The sequence below is a fragment of the Cygnus atratus genome, chromosome 3, assembly GCF_013377495.2.
Source record: "Cygnus atratus isolate AKBS03 ecotype Queensland, Australia chromosome 3, CAtr_DNAZoo_HiC_assembly, whole genome shotgun sequence".
Lineage (NCBI taxonomy): Eukaryota > Metazoa > Chordata > Aves > Anseriformes > Anatidae > Cygnus > Cygnus atratus.
The window spans coordinates 48632830-48655240 of record NC_066364.1 but is presented as its reverse complement, the minus strand read 5'-3'; the positions used below and the strand labels follow the sequence as shown (position 1 = coordinate 48655240).

General features: G+C 44.9%; 1 protein-coding gene across 7 annotated transcripts in view; it reads left to right on the top strand.

Moving 5' to 3' along the window:
* Positions 1–22411, top strand: part of SESN1 (sestrin 1) — a 75253-nt gene that overhangs the window by 41273 nt on the left and 11569 nt on the right. The window contains exon 1 of one of the 7 annotated variants that reach the window (XM_035564766.2): positions 18169–18256. The exons of 2 other annotated variants lie outside the window; for them this stretch is intronic. Coding sequence is in view for 1 of the 5 variants with exons in the window: in XM_050709858.1 (XP_050565815.1) it covers positions 19267–19284 (18 nt within the window). In the remaining 4 variants the exon portion in view is untranslated. Of the gene's footprint in view, positions 1–18168; positions 18257–19148; positions 19285–19765; positions 19811–22411 lie in introns of those variants that run through there. 4 more of the 7 variants (XM_035564768.2, XM_050709858.1, XM_050709860.1 and 1 more) reach the window with 4 other exon arrangements.

The following is a 22411-nucleotide window of genomic DNA, read 5'->3' as shown; positions in this document are numbered from 1 at the left end:
TCTCTAAAATAAATAGTCTGACCGGCATTTCTTCTGCTCTGGTATTTGTAGCAGTGCAGCCATCAAGGAAAGAATTAATTGCTATTTTGATGGGGAGAAAAAAACAAACTAAAAACTTTTAGCAAATGTTCTAAGCCTGTTCTTTCTTTTTTTGAATAGAAATAGTGTTGTAGCTGTGATAAGAGCAAACCAGACCTGTGGGGAGAAGTAGTGGCTTTTCTTAGATCAGCTCATACAATTGGGAAAAGTAGATAAGCTTTAAAGCCTGATCTGAAATGGAGCTTGCCCCCTGTAGTTTTCTGGCTACATTAAGGTTATTACTCCTGATAAACCTTATTTTCTCCCAGGACTCTGTGGTAAATATTTTGCAAACCAGCAACTTCATATTCACTGCTAGAACTGATGTATCTTAATCTTCATAAATCAGTATAGAATAAGAATGTGAGAGATGGCTTCTGATTCCAAAGAAGCACCTCCCATCAAAGATACATTGCGCCGTAGTCCACATTCTTCCAACTTTTTCACAGACCTTTGGTTGTAAATCTTTGTCACAGTGAAGTGCCAGTGTAGGATCTCAAGTCTCGATTACGCTTAGAAGATGTTTCTGCTGTGGTGTTTCTAGATAATGCACTTGTGTTTTGTTTCTTGAAGTTGTTAAAGGGCTGGCATGATTAGGTCCTTAGGCTCTTAGAGATGTTTAGCCCAAACTTAACATGCTTTGGGAGTTTTTGTTATGAACGTGCAAAATTTGAGTATGGTTTTAAAAGAAATTTTTGCTTCTCCAGTATTAAATCTAAGTGGCACAGTGCTCAGTACCAAATAAAAGGGAAGGACCACTTATCAATACTTTCCGCCATGAGTGTATGGTCAAATTGGAAGAACTGATCTACTCATTAGAGCACCAAATGAGATGTTTATAACTCTTAATGAAAAGATTTCATGGGAGTTTTATAACTGTGCAATCAATATGGTTAAAACAAAGGCAATATGCAGTGATTAAACAATTCTACAAATAACATGCACTCCCATTAGCACTATTTGATTTTAGGCTTAAATAAAATTAAATAATAAATAATAATAAAAAATTTAGACTTGGAAGATTTTTTTAAAAGATGAGGCTTCTTTTTATCACTTTCAATTGGAGCAAAGCAAAGACTTAATTTTCCTGTCAGTTTGGCAAATATATTAGTAACATCTATTGGTTTAAGAAAGAATGTCCCCAAATTCTGGTAATTTCTTTCAAAAGATTTGAATTTATTGTTGCTGTTGTTTCAGAATTTGAACTGTTTCACTCTCATGTCTAGGGAGGTTTAAATAGTGCCTCTCCAAAATGCATTCGTGGGGAGAATCTGTCCCAGCAGTGTCCGTGTGGTCAAACAGTGAGCTGTGGAGTGCTGCTGGCAGTTCTTGTCTGTAATAGCAGAGTACTTCCAAAGGGAAACGGGTATTCAAAAAGGAAGGCTGCTGTTTTGGGAAATGCTGTTTAGAAAAGTTATTCTTCAGAGTACAGTATGGTAGTTTACCACAATAGCAAGAGCCTTCTGTGAAGGAATCCTTGTCCTTTCCATAAATTTCATTAATGGAAAATTCTGTAAGGGGGTGGTAAGGAGGGGAAGAAAACTCCCAGGAGCCCTATTTCTGTGTTTCTGGGCAACACAGTAAATGTTCTTCATAGAATAAGCATAAGTACTCTCAGAAGCTTGTCATGTTTGTGTCTGTGCTGTGTTTACACAAGCTGCCTAGGTGAGATCACTTGCTCTGTGCGATTGGTACGTGCCATGCTATTAGCAGCTCTCCTGCACGACGATCCGACTATTCACAAATGCCCAAACAACATCATGAGGTTACGGTGACAAAGCCAAACTGCACTTTTTTAGATCATAATCCTCCAACTACGTGCACTGCAGCAGGGGACCTGTGACTAACACTCATAAGGAGTTTCAGTGAGGTGGCTGCCTGAGTGCATTCAGATGCAGGGCTGACTGTCAGTGTTTAAGGTTCACCTCATCTTTCAGAGCCCTTCTACAATGCCAATCTGGTTCTTTTTACTGTCACACGATCAGGTATGGGCACTAATAAACAGGAAGACCCAGCTGTCTGATCTGTGCTGGCTCTGCAGCCCAAACAGAAGTAAGAACCAATGGACCCCCTTTTGCAGCAGTGAGAACTCCTAATAAAAAGAGTGATGAGCTCAAAGGAGGGATTGGATTTGCTACACTTGCTTTCATCTCCTCAAGGTGGGTTCCCTGCCTGTCCCCTCCAGAGGAAGGGCAGGTCTGTGAACTTGTTGCTGCAAAATTGATACTCACAAACATGTTTTGAATGACTGTACCAGAGTGACTTTGCAGGATGTAAACCCATACTTGTAAAATGCAAGGATTAACGCTCATCAATACCGAGAGTGTACAGTAACCAGATAACAATTGTATGATGAAATCTGTTGAATGAGGCATTCACCAAACAATATTTAGACTAGGGCTTTAGCTTCCTCACCTACGTGAAGATAAGGGAAGTCAGAGAAGTTTCTGCTGTCACGGTAGTTTCACATGCCGGCAGACCAATGGAAGCAGGGATGTGCTGATGTACAGTAAAACTGCATTTAAAAGATTAACTTTGTGGTCGTAAAAGTTAGGGAAGTATATCTCCAACAGAATCAGTGTTTTTTGTGGTTTATACCAATATAGCAAGTAAGCTGATTAGCTGTTTGAATCTCCCTAGGGCTATTGTATGTTGATGTTCTTCGTTTCCACCCTAGGTTTGCATGAAGGTAATGTACTCCCAAATATCCGTGGCTTGCTTGTTTGTTTCTTAACTATAACTCCGCTTCCCAGTGGAATAACTGTCTCCTTCTACAAATAATACTCTGGTTATGTTTGCCTAATGGTTTGCATGATCCCTTGGAGAAGAGCATAAGATGATAATCATCGCAGATAAGTAATCAGGATATGCCTACAGCGTGTTTTGTGGTGCCGTGTCGGGGACACCTGAACTAGCTCTGACAGGCAGGTGTGGTGCAGCGAAGGGAAGGGAAGGGCAGGACCGCACGAGGAGAGAACCTCAGGTCCCAGCACCGCTGCTCTTCTCTTAGTGCCCTGCGCTGAGATGGACATGGTGCTGCCCGAGCTGGCTTGTTGAGCTGTGCTCATCAGTGCTATGTGTCATGGCTAAATAGTCCTCGTGCAGATCAGTGGCCTGGATTCTTATAGGGCTCTTTCATAAGGCTCTTATTGTAGCCTGGATGAGACCAAAGGAAGCAAATGAAATGTTAGGCTATGTTACAGGCTATGGAAAGCAAGACAAGACGTGGCATTGTACCTTTTCACCTTGAATGCTCTTTAGCTTTGGCTGTCTTACAAAGGGCTCATCAGAAATAGGCAACTTGAGTTACCAGAATAGGCTGGAGTTTGTAGTGAAGATGAGAAAGGGAGGGATTAATGAATAAAAAGAAAAAGTTGCATGCTCCCGTCTTCTTGTTCTAAGAAGTGATACAGAAATTAAAACCTGTAACAACTTTTGTGTAAAGCAGAATACTGAGGCAAGGAAAAAAAACATTAAAGCCTGGTTCTCATCTCCCACCCACTCCTCCTCCTCCCAGAAATCCCCACTTGCCTCCCCCATTGTCAATATTTATGCTAGTTATATTGAGGTACAGTTTAAATCTAGCAGAGAACAGCAAGATCACCAGTTACGTAAAGGAGGGAAAACACCTAATTGTTAGAGCATGCCTGGACAGACTCTTGCCTCTTTTTGGTATCTGCTAGCTGTACCTGACGGGGATGGTAAATGATGATTTTTGGTGTGTAGCTTTAAAAGGGGGGAGTGAAGACGGAAGGGACAACATAGCTCAAAGCACTATACAAGCATTAAATAGTCCGAACACAGAGCCCACCTCACCAGCTATGTGTAAGGCAGCCTGTTTTATCCCCATGTGTGCCAGGAGATTGAAACAGAGATAAGGTTAAACAGCATGTACAGAATTCAAGGGCACAGTTTCTTTTTACTTTCTTATCTGTGCAGACTTGATTGGCTTTTAATCCTTCTTAAATGGGCCGTTTAAATCCCATCGACGCTGTTTATAAATGGAGAATTTTTAATAACTCAGCCATACTCAAGCAAACAGTTTTCAAATGGCTCCTGAATGCTGCTGTATTCATTAAATCGCTTACTGTTGCCAGCTGCCCACTATTTCTTGCCTATTGAAAGTCTTTGAATCTCTTTTTATTTGGGGACTTAACTGTTTATGTTAAACTGTGGTAACTGGTACTCCTACATCATTTGTCACTGGCCTGTAGCATTAATTGCAAAGTTAATGGTAGTTTGATGTCTCTGAAAATCTAGGTGAGAATGAGATGCTCTTTGTAATTGTGCTTTATTGTATTTATTCTGAAGTGAAGAAATAAAGAAAGTCATCTGGGTTTTCTTTCTCAAATGCTGTAGTTTTATTAACATACATGGTTATCTTTAAATAATGCTGCTGGGTTTAGGAGATAATTATAATAAAGTCCATTGAGTTGCACTGAAGACTGAATTTATTTTTTATTACCACTGCCATGTGAACCTATGATGTAACCAGCTGGAATAGTCCCAAGCTTGGGTGAGTGTTTGTCCAAAGAGAGAAAACAAATACAGTAGCTGTGGTGGAAGAAATAGGCTACTTTTTTTTTTTTTTCCACATTGACTTTGTGTGTTTCTGTTTGCAAGCAGCTCTGCTTAATAATAGAACTGACAGCTCAGTTCTAGCAGTTGAGTCTGTCTGCAGAGTTTATACAGTAAAACTCCCAGGCCATTGGGAAGGTTTTAGTTGCAATTTGATCACGCACTGATAAAATCTAGTTTTCGTGAGGTCCCTGCCCAATCTTAGAACTTTCACTGCTCGAAACTTGAGTGAAGTTACTCTGTTTAGCAATCACATGCCAAACCTCATCCCCCTCAAACTGCTTCCAGGCTGAGAGTGGTGGTTTCCACTCATTGCTGATACACTACCCAGTGACTTATGGAGCTGCTGTCCTGGGTGAGTACTTGCAGTCCCTAAGCTAAGGGGGACTGGACTGTCCTGAAGCCAGATAGGTAGAGGGATGCTTTTCCCTAGGAGTCCTTGGCTCTTTCTCAGTCTCCCCATCTATGCCTCTGGTTTGTCATCTTTCAGTTCCAGAAACTGCCTTTTGTCATTAATGGATCCAGCTGTCAGACACTGGGCAGGAGTGCAGCCTGAGTTCTTCTTTGGAATGTAGATAGTGTACTGGGAGAGTTTTCAGTCTCTTCTTTCAGAGCTCTTCTGAGGTGGAAGGAAGTTGTGGTGTGAAACCGGCTGAAACTCAGTCTGCAGTTAGGGACCTCATGCGAGTTTCAGGTTCATGATAATGTGCTCAAACCCAGGGAACTTCTGCCAGCCTTTGTGCTTCCTGGGGCAGTGCAGACATTTTAGTTTGTGAGTGCCTTTGATAATGAGCCACCAGCAAAATAATGACCTGCTCTTGTAGAGCTAGAGATCTCATGGCAACAGCAGCAGCCTGTGGCATAGCAAGAATCAGACTCTCCCACACCTTGAAGTGGGGTCTTTGCAGGTGAAGGTTTAGAGGAGTACTGGGGCCTGCTTTTCTTGTGGGCATTATCCTCAAGCTTTAGTGTGTCACCTCAACCCCTTGTACTTCTCATGTCATGGAAGAGCTGAGATGTCCTAGTTTGGGAAGCAGTGAGGGCAAGAGAGACTGAAAACAGTAAAACAGTAGAAAAATGCCAATTTCTGCCAGTATTGCCTGGTTTCGTATGTTACTGTGTGTTTCTATGCCTGCCAGGACTCGGCTAAGTGCTCACGGGAGGACATTCTCTGATCTCACCGTGGTACCACCACTGGGTCGCCGCTGGTGCTCCAAGCAGTGGTGTCTGGAGTCGGGTGAGCAGGCAGAGCTGCCGAACAGATCCTGAGTGCAGTTCAGTTAACTGCAGCCCAAACAGGGTAACAGTAAGCAATTCAAGTCAGGGTAGCAAGAAAAGGAAAATTGGATTAGTTCTGCAGTAATTTCTGGTTCTTTGAAGTAGAGAAGTAGTGGAGCGAAAAGTGGAGATGAAGGAGGGGATGAGGTGAGAAGGAGGGAGCCCAGGCTGAGAGGGAAGTCAGCTTGTGACTGAATTGTGGGGACTGTGCACTGACCTGAATCTAAAGCCCAGCTGCTCTCTGGAGGTTTTCATCCCTTCAAGCTGTCTACTTTGGTAACTGGCTTTTCTGTTCCGAATTTTGTGACTGTATTTACTGGAGGAGCTTCTTACCAGGGAAGGACTTGGTGTACAAGCACTACCAGTACATGTGTGTTAAGGTCATGCATACATGCATAGGTCAGTATCATCTGCCTGTAAAGAGTTCCACTGTTTACATTTGATACATATTTAAGCAGATGTAACTTTCTATTGCATAAAATAGACCCCACGAACCCGGGGGCTTGCTGAAAGGTCTTTGTGTGCACTCCTCCGAGTCTGCTCTCTGTGTTTGGCTGTACAAGCCACTTTCCAACAATACCAAGCAAAGGAAAAAGTTGGAAAACAATTTCAAAGCATGGAACAGATGTACTAATTCCTAGAAGAAACGTAATTGAGAAATTAACTGAAAACCTTGGAAGCATTTGTTCTGGGTGTTTCCCCACCCACTGTGACACTGTGTTAGTAAGTGTTCAAGCTGGGCTAAGGGCACCTAAGATGGATTCCTCTGCTTGGTGTGAGCTGTTGTTTATAAGCAGCAAGCCATGGAGGTTAAGTCTTTCCACCACACAAACTGAATGCTTTCCAGGGTAACATACACAATGCACTTATGTAACACTGGACGCTGTTACCAGACTAAAAATACGTGCTGTTTCTCCTGGCAGTTCGCTTAAATCTTCAAATTTAATTTGTTGACTCCAGTTGCCTTCGTGTTCCTTTCACAATGTGCTGATAGCTACAGACTTGCCGAGCAGCTGCCCACTCCCTTTTTGCCCCCCGGGACAACTGGGAACAACACGGGGTAAAGGTTGTAGGTGGTGTGATCAGGAAGTTCACATTAGTGTCACATGCAATAGTGTAGTCTTTTTTTTGTGTGTGTGGAGGGAAGGAAAACCATGTTTAGGGAAAGAGACTTGTGTAATACATAGGAGAAAAAGGGGTACAGCTGTGTTCCTTCAAATCTGACGCTGAACAAAATAGCAGGATGAATGCCATTAGCATTTAGTTGATACTTTGCTAGTTGACAGAAAAAAAACATGGAATACATTTGCTTTTATAGCAAGATTTATTTACTGTTTGAAAACCATGATGTGAAGGGTAATTACTTTATTCTGTCAACAAACTGTTTATAAGAAAGAAAAAGAAATGGTTCTCATGATGTGTGAATTTTATACCTTTTTTTAACCATGCATAACTTAGTTATGATATTAGTAGGATACTCAAATGCTAACTTGAGTTACTTTAAAAAGAGTGGAGGAGGCATCTACTTGCCAAATTCAGACTTCTGATTTTCATGCAGCTCTTGATGACATCCGTGCCTCTTAAATAAGCTGCAGTCCTGTCCATGCTCTACGTGCTTGGGATTGAGCATGTTTTCAGGTGTTGCTGACTGAGAATCCTTAGTCGATAACTCTCAATGTGAAGTTGATTGCTTGAAGACACTTTACTTGGACAATCTCCGTGTCCAGTGTTCCTTACTGTTGTACTTTGTTTCTACACGTTTTGCGTGGTGACTTGTTTGTGGTTATTCTCTCTTTTTTAATAGCTGCATAAATGTCAAAAAGCTGGCACGCAGGGCAGCGGCATAGCAGGCTGGAGGATGACTGGAGCCAGTACCTTTCGGTCGGTCGGTATCCAGATGCCTTCTTAACTTACCCTCTCTTGGAGGAGAATCTTGGGATTCTTCTATGGTCAGACCTGGCTTTGCGCCATCTACCCCATACATGCCTGTTGCTTATTGCCAGGCAGGCCCGTCTGTGCTCGAGGATTGTAGTGCCCCTCTCTTGGGGAACTTGCGGCCGGTGAGGCTTTCTTGAAACAAAGGAGCGTTTGTTCATATATAGAGCAACAATTCAGGGGCAAGAATATTGAGCCAAAAATCTAAATGTATGTTTTGTTTTATGTGAACGGCTGTCTTGTTATGAGGCTGAGCAGACAGTTGTGTTGTTTTTTTCACCAGCCAGTGCCCTTGCAGAGAGTCACTCTGGTGTTAGGACCCCATAAATAACTCTGTCATTACCCACACACATTCCTGTCCCTTCCACCCCTCCTGGAAGACTGTACAGACAATGGGAAAAAGCAATTTGGCCATTTGGGGCTTCTGGTGGTTAGAAAGCCTCTGTAAAATGGCTGCTATGTGCATACACCCAGGCGTCTGATGTGTCTGGGACACGTTCAGACTGACTGGACCTGCCATACTGGGATGGCCAGGCAGTGCCTGGTGACCTAGGTGCATGCTGGATGCACTCGAGTTACTTTTCTCTGTGGGAATCAGCTTGTCTCACGCTTCTTTCTTCTCCCTTCTGTCACTTGGAGCTGCTATGTTTAAGAAAGGTTCACAGCTGTTAGGACAGTTTGTCCAATTGCTATATGTGAAGCAGGGCAAAGTCCACCACTCCTAACATATTTACCGTACAAGTTATATGGGGGTTATCTTTCTTTCCTGTTCAGGTCAGCTCAGGCGTGGCCAGACGATGAATTTTGATTGCTTGTACAAGACCATTTCCCTCAGCCAGGGCAACGTGCTGCCAGAAACAACCTGAGGTCTCAAGTGGCCTGATATAAACATTCCCTCCCAGTAATGTCTTGATTGTATTTCAACAAAAGAATTAATGCAACACAGCTATTAAGAAAGTGCTTGCCTGTGCATGTAATGCTGCTGCGTTAGTCTTCTGGAACCCTGAGAACAAATTTACTGTAGAAAATGTGGCCCTTAGTTGTGAAAGAAAAGGAAGAATATAGATGACATTGCAATATGAGTTCAAGGGATGCAGGGTTTTATTCATTTATTCTTACAGAGCAGAGAATCAGCCTCTTGGAAACAACGTTCAGCTACATACACACCCTTATTTTATTTTTTAAACCTTTCAGGTCATCAGTTCAAGTTGGAGCCAGTTCACAACTGGTCAGAAATCATGGCTATTGAATGGGCACATGCCTGCTGTACACAGAGCTGCTGGTCTTTAATACTGTCCCAGCCCGAATCCTGCTTTAGCCTGGGGATCCCTCTTGTTTGCCACAGCTGCAGCTGCCCTTCTGGATCCTGGTGCAAGCTCTAGGCTTCACCTGCAGGCTGTAGACACTCACACACCTTGCCTTAGCAAAATGACTCCCACCAGGCTTTAGCCAGGTGATCCTCAGGTGAGCCTGATGCTTGAGTCAGCCCTGCCAGACTTTGCTGGTTGAAATCCTAATGCACACCTCCTTTCTCTGTGAGCCCCAGGCCTGAGCCCCAGGCCTAAGCCCACCCCAATGACTTCTCCTGGACTCAGCTCAGTCCTGTTTGCTTTAGCCATCTTGCAGTGGTCCCTGGCAGTTCCAGACCTAAGCTTTGCCAAGTAATTCCATGTTAGCTGCAGCTCCAGGAGTCAGACACTGGCCCTTGGTGGCTACAGTCCTAACCTGGGTTAGGCTCAGCCGTTCCCGCTTGTGAAGAGTGTGATAGCATGTGTAAATTTCTTTCAAGTCAAATTTCACGTTGGCATAAACCATTTGCTACTCTTGAAATTTGTCTTCTAAAAGGGGAAATACATTTACATTAGTAAATGCAAATAATTAGGGCCTGTTTTTTCTGGAATAAAGGAACAAATGATTTTTGTGGCAGTCTAACCTCATGAGGAGGAATTCTCAGCGAGATGACAAACACACCCCGCTTCTGAGAGAACTTCTCTGTTGTTGTTTATAGGCATGTCAGCAAACCAAACAGATTTTTTTTTTGCTAATAGTTTAGTTTACAAGCCTCAGTGATCATTGTTGCATCTTCATTGGCACTGAAGATTTGGTCGGGGTCTGCCTAAGTTTGCCACATTGTTTTGCTGACTTGGAAGCCCTGGGAAGTAGTTAGGAGATAAGGAATGGGGGACAGGTATAATTTGTAGCTTTATTGACAAAATGAGAGGGCGTTTGAATGTTACAGCTTCATGTTCTGTAGAACAGATTTGTAAGCTCAAATGTCAACCGTAAACACCAAAGCCCTTCTTTAAGGATATTATCCCGATTTTAATACTCTCTTAGTGTGTGCTTAGTATTGTATGTGTGCATTTGTATTTATTTACTTGTACTTATCCCATAATTCCTGTGACATTTGAAAATATGATAAATCAGGCTTTAATGTTCACTTGATTGCAAAAATATTGATTCTGCTATGGAAACCTGAGAGCATTGTGTCCTTTGTGGCATGCCTGCTGTATGTATTTTGTGTGTGGGTTCAGTGCCTTTGAATCTGAGGGGCTACCCGTACAATGCTGGCCTTTCTCAAGACTTCTGAAGTATATCATATGGGTGAAATGCTGTACAGTAATTAGTCAGGGTGGTCCAGCAACGGTAGGTGGCCTTTCGTCTCTCACGATAGCAACTGATTGATTTAAAATTATGATCGTTAACAGTGGTTTTATGGCTAAATTCCCATAATGTGGTTAACTTTAAAAAACAAACAAACAACAACAACAACAAAAAACAACAACAAAAACTTTGTTTCAACAGAAAGTGCCAGAATTGGTTTCAAGCCTGCTTTGACTTAGTTCCAGTTGCAAATACGTCTTTGAGAAGGTAGGTGGGTGAAGGCAATAACAGATCCACAGTTTAAATATCACCAGTGCAGGCAGCAGGATTGCAAAGCCCGGAAAAGTCTGTGGTTTTGTTGAGATCCCAAGCAGCGCAGTTGCAGAAATCTTCCTGTGATTTTATGGTTGTCCTGCAGGGACCCAAAGCCTCTGTGGCCAGCAGTAAAGGGCTGAGGTGGCCGTGGAGGTAGGAGGGCAAGGAGATGGTCCTGCAGACAGCTCAGTGGCAGGCCTGGATGTCCCAGATGCCCTGGAGGAGCTCTCCAAGCTCTGGACAACTCCAGGATTTAGGAAGATGGGCTGCACCCCAGGGACTTGCAGCACAGGACCCAGAGGATGATCTGTTTTCTTAACTGCTGTATTTAGACATCATAGATGCTCTTCTAGGATGATGAGCTTAATTTTTTGCCAACACAATGTTCTAAAGGAGTTGACAAATCCTATAATATTGTTGTACTTGGCTCTGCACATTAAACAAATATGGAGACAGAATCAATCTTGAGGAATTTACAGCCTTACAACATCAAGATAGGTCATTAAAGAAGATGCTAGGAAAATAAAGCTTTATAGGTATTTAGATTTCTTTTCCTAATAAAGATCTGATGGTTTTCTCCAAGCTCACAAACTCAGATAAATACTGCATGTTATTTGGGTCACAGCTAGACCATGGAAAACTGAAAATAAAATAAGTGTTTTTTTGTGTCCCCTTCCCCCCCATCTGCTGCTCTGGGCTGTATTGGGCACGTGCCTGAAAGTAGCAAGTCTAAGAAAGCCACAAAACAGTTCCCCAAACTGCTGTTACTGATATAAGGGCTCCTGAATCTCTTGTGGTACTTCCCATATTCGTTTAGTATTGTTTCACTTGATTTTATCTCACTTTAACAACCAAGCTGTAGAAAAAGAGTTGAAAACCTTGAAGTGCATTAAATGACATGACATGCTTTTACTGCATTGTATTCTTCTTGATTTATTTTCATGGGGAAAACACTGAATTTATGAAGAAAAAAAAAAAAAAAAAGGAAGCAAACCAGTTAGGTTTTGGCTGTAGTGTGAGATTAAGGGTTGACTCAAAGAAGTGCAACCGTAACAAGCATTTTATAAATGGCTAGTTTGTTCCCTGGTGAAGGCTCTGCAGAAGTAAGCTTATTATTTGCTGTGCCTTCAACATAAAACAGTCAGGTATCAGTCTCCGTTCAGAGTTTCAAACAGTTTTCTAGATCCACACCTGAGCCCCACAAGGGTAAAGATGACACAAAGCTTCCAGTGAGGAGAAGATCTGGGTTGCACGTCTATGTGTAACAGAATATGAAAGTGGGTTTTTGTTGCAGCTTGTTCACAGGATACTTACACAGCATCTCCTGCATCCTCACTGTAACTTCACAGCTATGCGGCTCAGAGTCACTTGCTGTCATGGTCTCACCCAATTCCAATATGCCAGGTTAGCACTAGTACTCCTTAAGGTGGTTTTTTTTGTTCTGTTTTGTTTTTTCTCAGGGCTTGACATTGTGTCTAATTTCTGTCAGAAGCTAATAGTGAGCTACATTTCATTGGTTTCTGTTGTTTTCATATAAGGACTATTTCCAAGGTCAAACGTAGTTTTAAAAAAGTAGAAAACAAACTCACGCAGAGGTGATTCAGCTGGTGTTCCCTTGCTTCGAAGATGCACGTTTGCAGTGTGTAAAAGGTTTTGTTTGCAGTGGATTGCCCAGAGTGATAAGGCAACTTCCATCCCTGTAGGACGGGTGTTCCAACAGCACCTTTACACGGCAGTGGTGAAGCACTGTCTGACAGCATTCCAGGTAGTGTAACAAATCAGGTATTGCATGGCCTCCTTGCTCTTAATTGAATCAATTATGAGGACTTGGAGTTGCAGGAATTTCCCAAGGGTGAATTTTCACTCAACTGAGAAAGGATATCTGTCCCTTTTCAGTATTCATTTTGGGGACAGAGTGCCTGAGAAGAAGATAGCAAAATGGATCCCAGCTCCAAGGAGCTGTTGTGGGTGTTGGTGTGACCTGGTGGTTTGGTAACTGAAGTGGAGAGCAGAGACCTCTTTAGACAAAACCGGTGCTAGACAGCTATAAATTAAATGTTCTTTTTCTTGAATAAACTCCAAATGCACTCTTATTAAATGAGTTTTGTTTTTAACTTATGTTTATGTAGTCTTGAGAAAGACTGCGGAGTGGCTGGCAGCCTGCAGATACTCTGCTCCCCAGAGAGTGGCAATCTGCAGCTGGACAGCTGATCCCCTCTCCTTACACCCTCTCTCCTCTGAAAGATCAGCAGTTACCAGCGAGTTACCAAGGCCAGTTCTGGAGCTAGTTAACACAGCCTTTCTACCTGGGAGAGCTGTGTCTAAGTGGCGAGATGTTAACCAAAGTATTCTTGTGTGGTGCACAAGTTCCAAGCCACCTCAGAAGAAAGAGCCCACTTTTCTAACATGGGATGTTCACAGCAAGCCAGACAAACAACTTCTGTAGTTCAGTGGCTGTTTATCAGCCTAGGAGGAGCTGTGTACCCTTACGAAAAGGGGAAAGAATAATCTGGTAAAACATTCTTTCAATCTGCTAATCTTCAGAAACACATCTTTAATCTACCTAGTTGGAGTAGTCTTAGAAACCATAAGTCTGGTTTTGTGCCCGTGCCAAAGCATGAATAATCTCAAGATCTCAACTTCTTGTAGCTCCCTAAACTTCTGCTACCTAATAACTGCAGAAGGGGATGTTAAATTTGGGCAAGCTTTGAGGGGGAGGAAAAAAACAAAACAACTTGTGGTGTAGAGGTGGGGTTGAACTGTAGAAATCCAATCGAAGGCAGAAATTGCTAGAAGAATGACTGGGGACGAGGGGGGGCATAAGAGTCCTGAGTGACAAACCAAATAGTTCAGGGAACAGATAAAGGCACGGGAGATGCTGGAGCATGGTGAGTTGAAGGCAGTCGGCAGTGAGAGCAGCTCAGGTGTAACAGCTGAGCCTTGCAGCTCGGTAAGCTGGGAGAAAAGAGGCTGGGTCTTCTGCTGCAGTGGGCTAGGATTTACCTGATTTGTAATTACTTGCAAAACCTCTTGATTACTTGCAAGTCATTTGCCCATTAGAGCTGAAAGAAAGAAAGCAACATGTAAATAAGAGCTATAAACAGAAAAGTTGCATTTCAGGAATGCATATGGTGGACAAGAACAGATAATAAATATTGTCTCTTAATAGTGTAAAATGTTCAGTCTTAGCCTTGCATTCCTAAAGACTGCAAGGTGGAAAGCTTCTGTATATTGCTCTGATCTTATTTCCTGATGTGGCTGATTTTCAGCCCTTTGTTCTCCTAAACAACTTGTTTTTGTCACTGCTGTAAAGGTATCAGGTGCAGTGCTGTTCCTAAGGGCTGGTCCCTTTTGACACATACAGCAAGAATTTAGACTCAGGTACATACAAAGAATATAGTTTACCTTCCTCCCTAGAGTTATGCGCTGATGCTAATAATAGAGTGCAATTTTTTTGGAGACTGACAGATCAGATTGTTAAGGTTAAGTAAAAAAGAATGCTTTGAAATACTGATCAATTTTTCTTGACCCACTGATGGGCTGATACAGTCTTCTATTTAATTTAAATTCTTTCATCACTGTAATTAATGGTTCAATTGCTGCGCCTCCCTTCTTGTTATCATGATAAAGATTTTTGCTATTTTAGAAATAACAAGCATATAATAAAGGGATAGAAGAGATTAGGAGATATGTTTGAAATTTGTTATGAAAAGGGTAGTGGCTGTGGACAGCCAGGAACGAGAGGAATCCACAGGGAAACATTGAGAGCTGCTGCTGTGGGGCTGCTCAGTCATTGCCGAGGCACCTGGTGACTTCCTTAAGGCACCAGATGAGGCAGAGCTGCTCGAGCTGCTCTGCTAGAAGAGATCATTGCCCCCATGCTCTTAGTACTGCTGCTTTGCTAGGGGTCGCTGCCCCCTGGGATTTGTTCGTGGTTGGGAGCGCCTAACCTCAGTCAATCAAAATGAGCTAAAACAATTGCCCAGATAATAAAATAAAAGAATAATTTAAGAAACAAACCAAGTCTTGGATCACTTGGTTGGACTGCAAGCATCCTGGCGTACAGCTGGGTGAGCATGTCTTGTGGGAGAGCCCCTGCTCCTCCATGGGCCCTGATGCTTTCAGCTGCCGGAGCTGCTGGTGGGAGACAGCACCCTCAGCCACTGCCTTATGGAAAAAATACGACGATGCAGTTTTAAGAACTAACGCAAATCAGGTACCTCAGAGCACCACGGAACTCCTTGTTTGCCTTTGTAAATATTTCTGGGAAGGAATTGCCTGATCGTCCTCTGAGATGCTAATTGGATGTCCAGCGCGGAGCAGCAACAGACATTTTGAGTGCTCCTGCTTGGATAGCTTTCCTATGGAAAGAATTTGAGATGTTGGCTTGCCAGTTCTTCAGAGTCATCTGTTTGTGCTGAACTTTCCTCAAAAAGTCGCCCTATTAGACTCAAATGGCACTGTTCCAAGTTACAGAGGGTAAGCTCAGACACATGTGTTTGCAGGATCAGGCTTTTCACATCGTAACTGATTGGTCTCCTCTTAGCTTCTCTGTTACACTTCCTTCACTGCAGCAATAAGGAAAGCTTGCATTTCTGATGACTGAACCTTGTGAGCGCAGATGTCGAATGCCATCCTTTTATGCCAGCAACTTTTATGGAAGCGCTTGCTGAGAAGAAGTATGTTTCCGTGCTGTAGGTGCTGTTCGCCTGAGGTGACCCCGTGCCTGTATCTACCATACGCTCTTTCTGGGTGAAAGGAAACTTGGTATCTCCCTGTATTCTCACGTTAAATATTTGTTGTTGGTTTTTCCCTTATGAACGTTTCACTGGACTTCTGTTTAATTGCATTGATACGCGGTCAAACATACTGTTGTTTTTCCCCCGGGGAACAGCTCCTGAGCTCAAGTTATGCAAACTGTACCATAGATGTGTCCCCACATCCCCCGGCTGCACGGGATTCTGCACTCAGTACCCAAACAAGCCTCGTGCCAGCGTCGAACCATATTCCTCCTGACATCGCTCATACCGCTGGGGGGTAGCTCGCCTTGCTAGACCCAGAAAGGAAATAATTTAAGTGTGCAGCTGCATACTGACTTATAGACCAGCTCTTGGCTCAGTTTTGTGCATTCCTTGATCCGGGGCAGTTGCACTTTGGAAATAGTTGTGTGAGCACTGCTGTGGGACAGCACTTGCAGCAGACCAGGCTGATGAGCTTCTGCTACAGCAGGGACGTAACTGGGGCCTGAGCAGAGCTTGTGTGCTCAGGCCATATGGGAGAGCTTTTAAGAGCATTATTATTTGTTTGCTACAGCTGTGTGACTTCCTCCTCCCCTTTGTACATGCTTTTTCTGACATGTTGCCACTGCCTTCATCCATCCTGATACAGAAAGCGAAGAACACGGCAGAATTTTCTGAGTTGGCTGTTTCATGGGAGAAAATTTCCCTTGAATGATGTCAGAGAAGAATCTGTATCTACTGAGGTTCTTTGTATAGGAGCAAATATCAGCATAAACAGGCTTCCTCACAAATACCCAGACAAGGCGATCCGCTACAGTGAGGGAAATAGAAAAACACTTCAGGGAACTGAGTGCTGCCCTTTTTAGTTATTTATTTTTCTTCCAAGGACGTTAACAAATTCATTGAATGTCATTACATTTCATCTGACGTCCAGGAAGGCTGCTTAGGGTGAGGCATCTTCATGCATTTCAACTTTTCAGGCCATTACTCTCTTTTTCAACAGTTTTTCTGAGCACAAGCCTGCCCTTTGCCTGTGTTGCAAGAGGAGCCCATTCCTCGTCTCTTTGTTGGGATTTGGCCTAAGTGAGGAAGTAGCCAGCGGGAATTAAGCAGTGCTCTTCATTAGTTTATTTTATTAGCTCGCAAAATGCAACCCTCCTTGCCAGTATGGAATTCTTCTTTTTCCATGCTTCTGTTGAGCACTTTATGAAGTGCAAGCAGGTATGACACATGCTTCATTTCTTCTGGAGAAAAGGGGCAGCATAAAACCAAGCACCCTAGTAAGGAGCTATGGCACTTGCACATCTCTGGGTAATTTAATGTAATACTGCAAAGCCTGTGGAAGCAGAACATCCTTCCACTCTGCAGAGTTAACTGTGTAGCCCAGAGAAGAGGCAGTAGTTGGAAAGCAGAGAGAAAAGAAAGCTTCCAAAGCTTTAGCGTCAGAAATGTGCAGAATTGGTGCCTTGAGCCCTGGTGCCTCATTCTTCTGTCCTCGGTGTTTTCTGCATTTGGCTGCAAGACTCATGCACCCATACTAGGAGCCACCAGTGAAGAGTTCTTCAGTGTTCAGTTTTGCATTTAAATGAGCGTAAAGTTCAGTGTCGTGGAATTTCCCTGCTTGGTTGTTACCAGATAGCTCGTTAGAGCTCAAGATTGGGTCTGGGGCATTCCAAATCATAGGCAGGAGCCTTCATCCCCCAGAGGAGTGTGTTCAGAGCTGTCCTGGCCTACTCCACTCTAAACTGCAACTTCTTCTCTTTGTGTCTGTCATTTTATTTTAATTCAAAATATTTGGTGGAAAATGATTTAACAGAATTTAGCTTTGTAAACCTTAGATTGCTTTGGAAGATGAGAAAAATTCACGGCGTCCGGTTCAGAGGCTTGTTTCTTTTGAGATGATCGATAGCGTAACATCCCACCCCACAAGAGGTGGGAGATGTCAGGGATCTGGCAGCGTGTACAGTCCCGGGGGAGCCGGCGGGAGAAGCGCAGACTGCTGCAAACAAAGGCTGAGTGTTTTGCTGATGTGATTGCAAAACATATGTTTGCCCGGGACTGTTATGATCTTGGGAATAGGCGCGAGGCCAAATTTCTGAAGCAGCATACTTAGTCACACAAATATCTGCAAAATGTTAGCCTCCTGCCACTGCTGGGTTTAGCAGGCGTCATTGTTCTGGTGCGGCGAGGGAAGGTGGCGAAACGAGCCGGGGACAGAGGTGGTGGTGGTCTCAGAAAGAGGGGTTGGGACGGGTTGCCCAGGGAGGTGGTGGGGTCAGTGTCCCTGGGGGTGTTGAGGAGAGGCTGGACGTGGTGCTTGGGAACATGGCTTAGTGGGTGACAGTGGTGGCAGGGGGATGGTTGGATCAGACGATCCTGAAGGTCTCTCCAGCCTCCGTGGCTACGAAAGCCAAGGGCGCTGCCCTCGGTGCCGGGGAAGCAGGGCAGGCCTCAGGCCTCGCCCGAGCCTCCGGCCGGGGGCGCTGCCCCAGGGCTCCAGCCTCCCCTCGGCCGGCGGGGAGGCGGCCCGGCCGCAGCTCCGCCCGGCGGGGAGGCCGCCCCATGGCTGGGGCCCGCCCGATGGCTGGGGCCCGCCCCGGCGGCGCCGGGCGCTGAGGTAGAGCCGCGGCGGGGCTGCCCGGGGAGCGCGGCGAGGCCCGGCCCCGCGGTGCCGGCAGAGGCTGGGCGGGCCGGGCCGGCGGCGGCGGCGGCGGCAGCAGCAGCAGCAGGTACCCGGCGGGGGGCTGAGGGGCCGGGGGCTGCTCACGGGGATCCCGGCCGGGGGGACGGGGTTCGCCTCGGGCAAGGAATACAACGCTGCTTCGGAACCCTCTGGGGAAATTGAGCGTTTCAGCGCTTCAAGGCTTTTGTTTGGAAGGGGAGCCGGGATCCTCCGATTGCTGGGAGTTGCGGAGAGAGTGATGGGGTTTTGCTGGCTGGGGCAGGTGTAGTGCCTCGGAGATGCAGGATGCCTTGCTCTGGCATAATGCGGCAGTACAGCCTGCATAACATAAAGGAGAACTGGCTCATTTGAACTCGTTTCCTTCCGTGTTGCCGATTTATTGGTATTGAAACATTGTTTACAGCATGCAAATCGCAGCCTTCCTTCCAAAGCCTTCACCCTTTCATACCTTTCATGTCGTCGTACGCATGACAGTGTATAGAAAAGCCAGGCACTGTCCGTTTAGGTTCTGGTGCTCGGTCTGTGAGCTCACAACCAAAGTCAATGGGGTTGTGGTCTCCAGGCGGTTGGGTCACAAAGCCACTGGAGGAACGGGGCCGGAGTAGCGCTGAGGTGACCTGAGACTGCGCCAGCAGGACCTGCTCTTACTATTTAGTTTTGGAAAAAAAAAAAAAAAAAGGAAGAAAAGTGGTAGAGGTGAAGAGTGGGGAACCAGGGCTCTGCTTTCCTTCCTTGGGTTGAGAGCAGGGTGGGTGGCTTTGGGCGCACACTCAGTTGCCTTGAGATCGGTCTTGAATCGAGCCCTATGGCCTGGGATGTTTATGAAATGCAGTCTTTTAAAGGATCTTGAGACATTTGGAGAACGTTAACTTACTGATTCTTGAAGTGTTTAATCTATAAGGAAAGCATACTCTCAGTAAAGCGGCATTTCAGCTGCTGTGCTCTCACTGAGCGCTTTGGAGCAGAGCAGAGCGCTTGCTCTCAGGTCTTTGCATCCGTGCGTGTGCGGACATGTCCAGTGCTCGGGCTGAGTGACACCTCCGGGGGACCCAGGGAATGGAACCAGCATTTAGGGTACGTGGGCATCTGGGGGACTGCTATTCTGGCACTTTAATATGAGTCGGGGTTGGGGTTGGTTTGAGAGAGACACAGCGATTGCAGATGCTTCTGAATTAGATAAATGAACAAAACAGAAAAAACTGCCCGTTTTATTTAGCCCTGTGTTTAGAAATTATGTAGGGTTTGTGAGTGTTTTTTTTTTTTTGAGATAAAATAATTTATATTTAATCCATACTCCTTGTTTCTTAATCCATTTGCTTGCAAAAGCTACCCATCTGATAAGGTAGCCACACGAGCAGAACCTAAAATACATCTTTTAAGCTGAGTACGCATCAGCTTGGTGATAAGAGCACAGGGAGATCAAAATAACTTGTCCTGTGAGGCCAGTGTGTCAGTCATTGCTGTTAAGATCTAAACAAGAAAACTCCGAATTTGTAGGCTGTCAGTGTCACCAGCAGAGAGATCTTGCTGTCAGTGACCTTTAAAGGGGAAGCAGGAACCAGACACAGTGAGCAGAAGCAGCCAGCAGCCTCCCAGACGGGTAAGTGCCAAAGCCTCCCTTGGAGAGGCAGTGCCAGCATCTTGGACACGGAGATCCTTTGGGTCATGTTATCCTAGAAGAGTGTAAAGCTCTAACTGAATGTTTTTAATGTCGGCTTCAGATGCATACCATAGTATCCTAAGCTGAATTTCCAGCACTGGCACAGTGGAGAAGTGGGGGGATTAAATCTACTGGGGAATTGTGCTGAAGAGGTTTGAACCCACAACTCACTTATTGTGCTGTACTTAACCCAGAGCTTGGATAGGAATGTGCTTAGATTACATAAAATGACCACTGGCCGTCTAGGGAAAAGTTACCCACAAAAAAGGTTGCCTCAGACTCATTTCCCTCTGTATACCTGTGCTGATTCATTTATATTGCATTACGGAATGTGACTTTCATAAAATTTTGTTTGAACCTAGCAGTACTTAGTGGTTAGTCAGGATATAGATGATTCGGGTGAAGATGTTAATCCAAGTGTGGTTTAGTGAGGTAAATTGATAATTATATTTTCACTTCACATGTGGCTTGTCTGTGACAAAGTGTTCTGTTTTGGCTGTTTAGAGGGGCTTAAGTGAGTATATAAATCAGCATCTCTGGGAGATACAGCATTTGATATTGGTGCTGATTGTACTTGAGGGGAGCAAAATGACTCATTGTGTTTTAACCCAGGCAAGCAGTCTGAAGATTGTGGTTCATGGTTAGTGCTCAGCTGATGAATCCTGAATTACTGAAAATCAGAAGTTTGGTGGCAGTCACCATACTCACCTGACCAAACTATGACTGAGTTTTGGGAGAAGTTTTGTGATAAGAGGCAGAGCTTTAGCTGCCAGGAGCCGGTAGCAGGGATCAGAAAAAGCATTTAGGCTCAACTACGGAGCAGCAGCTGTAGCTGGGGTTACGTGGCTGTTCCTGGTCTCAAAGCCCTGCATCCCTGCACGTAGCTGAACTCTGCTTCAGTATTTCAAGGTGGAATTTCTGACATTGGGTGTCTGTTTAGCAGTGACATTTTTTTTTTCTTTTCATGTTTTAAAGAGGTTCAAAACCAAAATAGATGATGGTCTGTTACAGTGTTCAGGTACATTGTTCTTCAGGTATTAAAAAGCATCTCTTAAGCATTTGCAATTCAATTTTGCATCACAAGCTTTTACTTACATTTGATGGGAGTGCTGTTCTTGACAAGATACTTTAAAAATTTACCTAAAAATGGGCTTGATTGACAGTCTTAAGATGCAGAAAAGCTGTAAGTAGCGTGAGTTTCTACATGCTGATGGATTTGTAAGTGGCCTTTGCTCAGCATATCTGTGCATGCCATACAGATTTTGGGTTGAGTTGGCATCATGGAGTTAGATAAATGAAGTGAGAGATTGGTGAAAGAGAATGGTAACTGGGAAGGTTAATTAGGTTTGCAGACTTTGGAGTCTCATTGACTCCTCTGCCTGCGTTCTGAAGAGCTGTTTTTTGGTGTAAATTTGCATAAAACACATATTTCCTGGTTGAGAAGTCTCTGAAAAGACACGGTCTGATGGTTAGGGCATTAGCCTGTGACTTGAGACCTCAGCTCAAGCCATCGGTCTTCCTGTAGCAGCCTCGCTTAGACACACAGCTTTTGTGTTTCTCCTTTTTTGTATAAGGGGGAGATAATACACTTTGTTGACTCTGCAGGAATGTCGCATGGGTTAAATACACGAGATGTCAGATGCACGGCTGTGGCAGTGAGGAGGGACGTGTAGGCTCAGATGTGACAGGTATCCCGTGAACGGGGTTCCTGTGGTAACAATCGTGGCCACGGAGAAATGTGAATTACATTACATACGGGGACAGAGGTGCCCTTTCCATGATTTCTGAGGTAGCCTCCTCTGGCCCAGCGACACAGCATTTATGCAGCTGAAGCCAGGCTTCTCTCCAGAGGCCCCCCTGTGCGGTGCAGTGGTTCCCCCGCCGTCAGCTGCTGGGCTTCCTGGGTGCCGAGGCGGCCCCAGTCTGACTCCGCAGCCACCCGGGCCTGGCTTTGAAGACCGAGCGCCTGCGGTGGATTATCGTTATGAGGTATTACTTGCACGTAAAGCCTCAGTTGTGGTCAGCTTTCTGCTGAGCTCGGAGCTGGATTCAGCTGCAGAGTTCCTGGTTTGAATGGAAGTGGTGTGGCGAGGTTAACAAAGGAGGAAAGAAGCCAGGAGAAGCTTGATGGGGAAACCGCAGCGCTGAGGTCACTGGTGCGCAACCTGATGGTCTGGAATCACATGAAAGTTGCTTAGGCTTTTGTAATAAGCAAAATAAATATTGGTTGTTTACATCTGCTGCTCGGCCTGGCACCCGCTCCTTCGCCGAGTGCTTGTCGGTGTCCCGTGAGGGGCGTCCTCGCCAGGAGGCCGCAGGGGAGACAGGCAGGGGTGCCGCAGCTGGCCCGGGAGGCAGCTTGCCCTCGGAAGGGAAGGCTGGAGGGAGGTGTGTCTTGGCTGAATGTACTTGGAATGCATCGTGAAAGGCATTGTGGAGCTTGGAGATACAGCAGAAACCAAAGGAAGGTCCTCCAGGAGTGTTCTGGGCGTTATTTCTGGGCTGTGTCGTATCAGAGCATCGGGATGCTGGGAGTGCTTG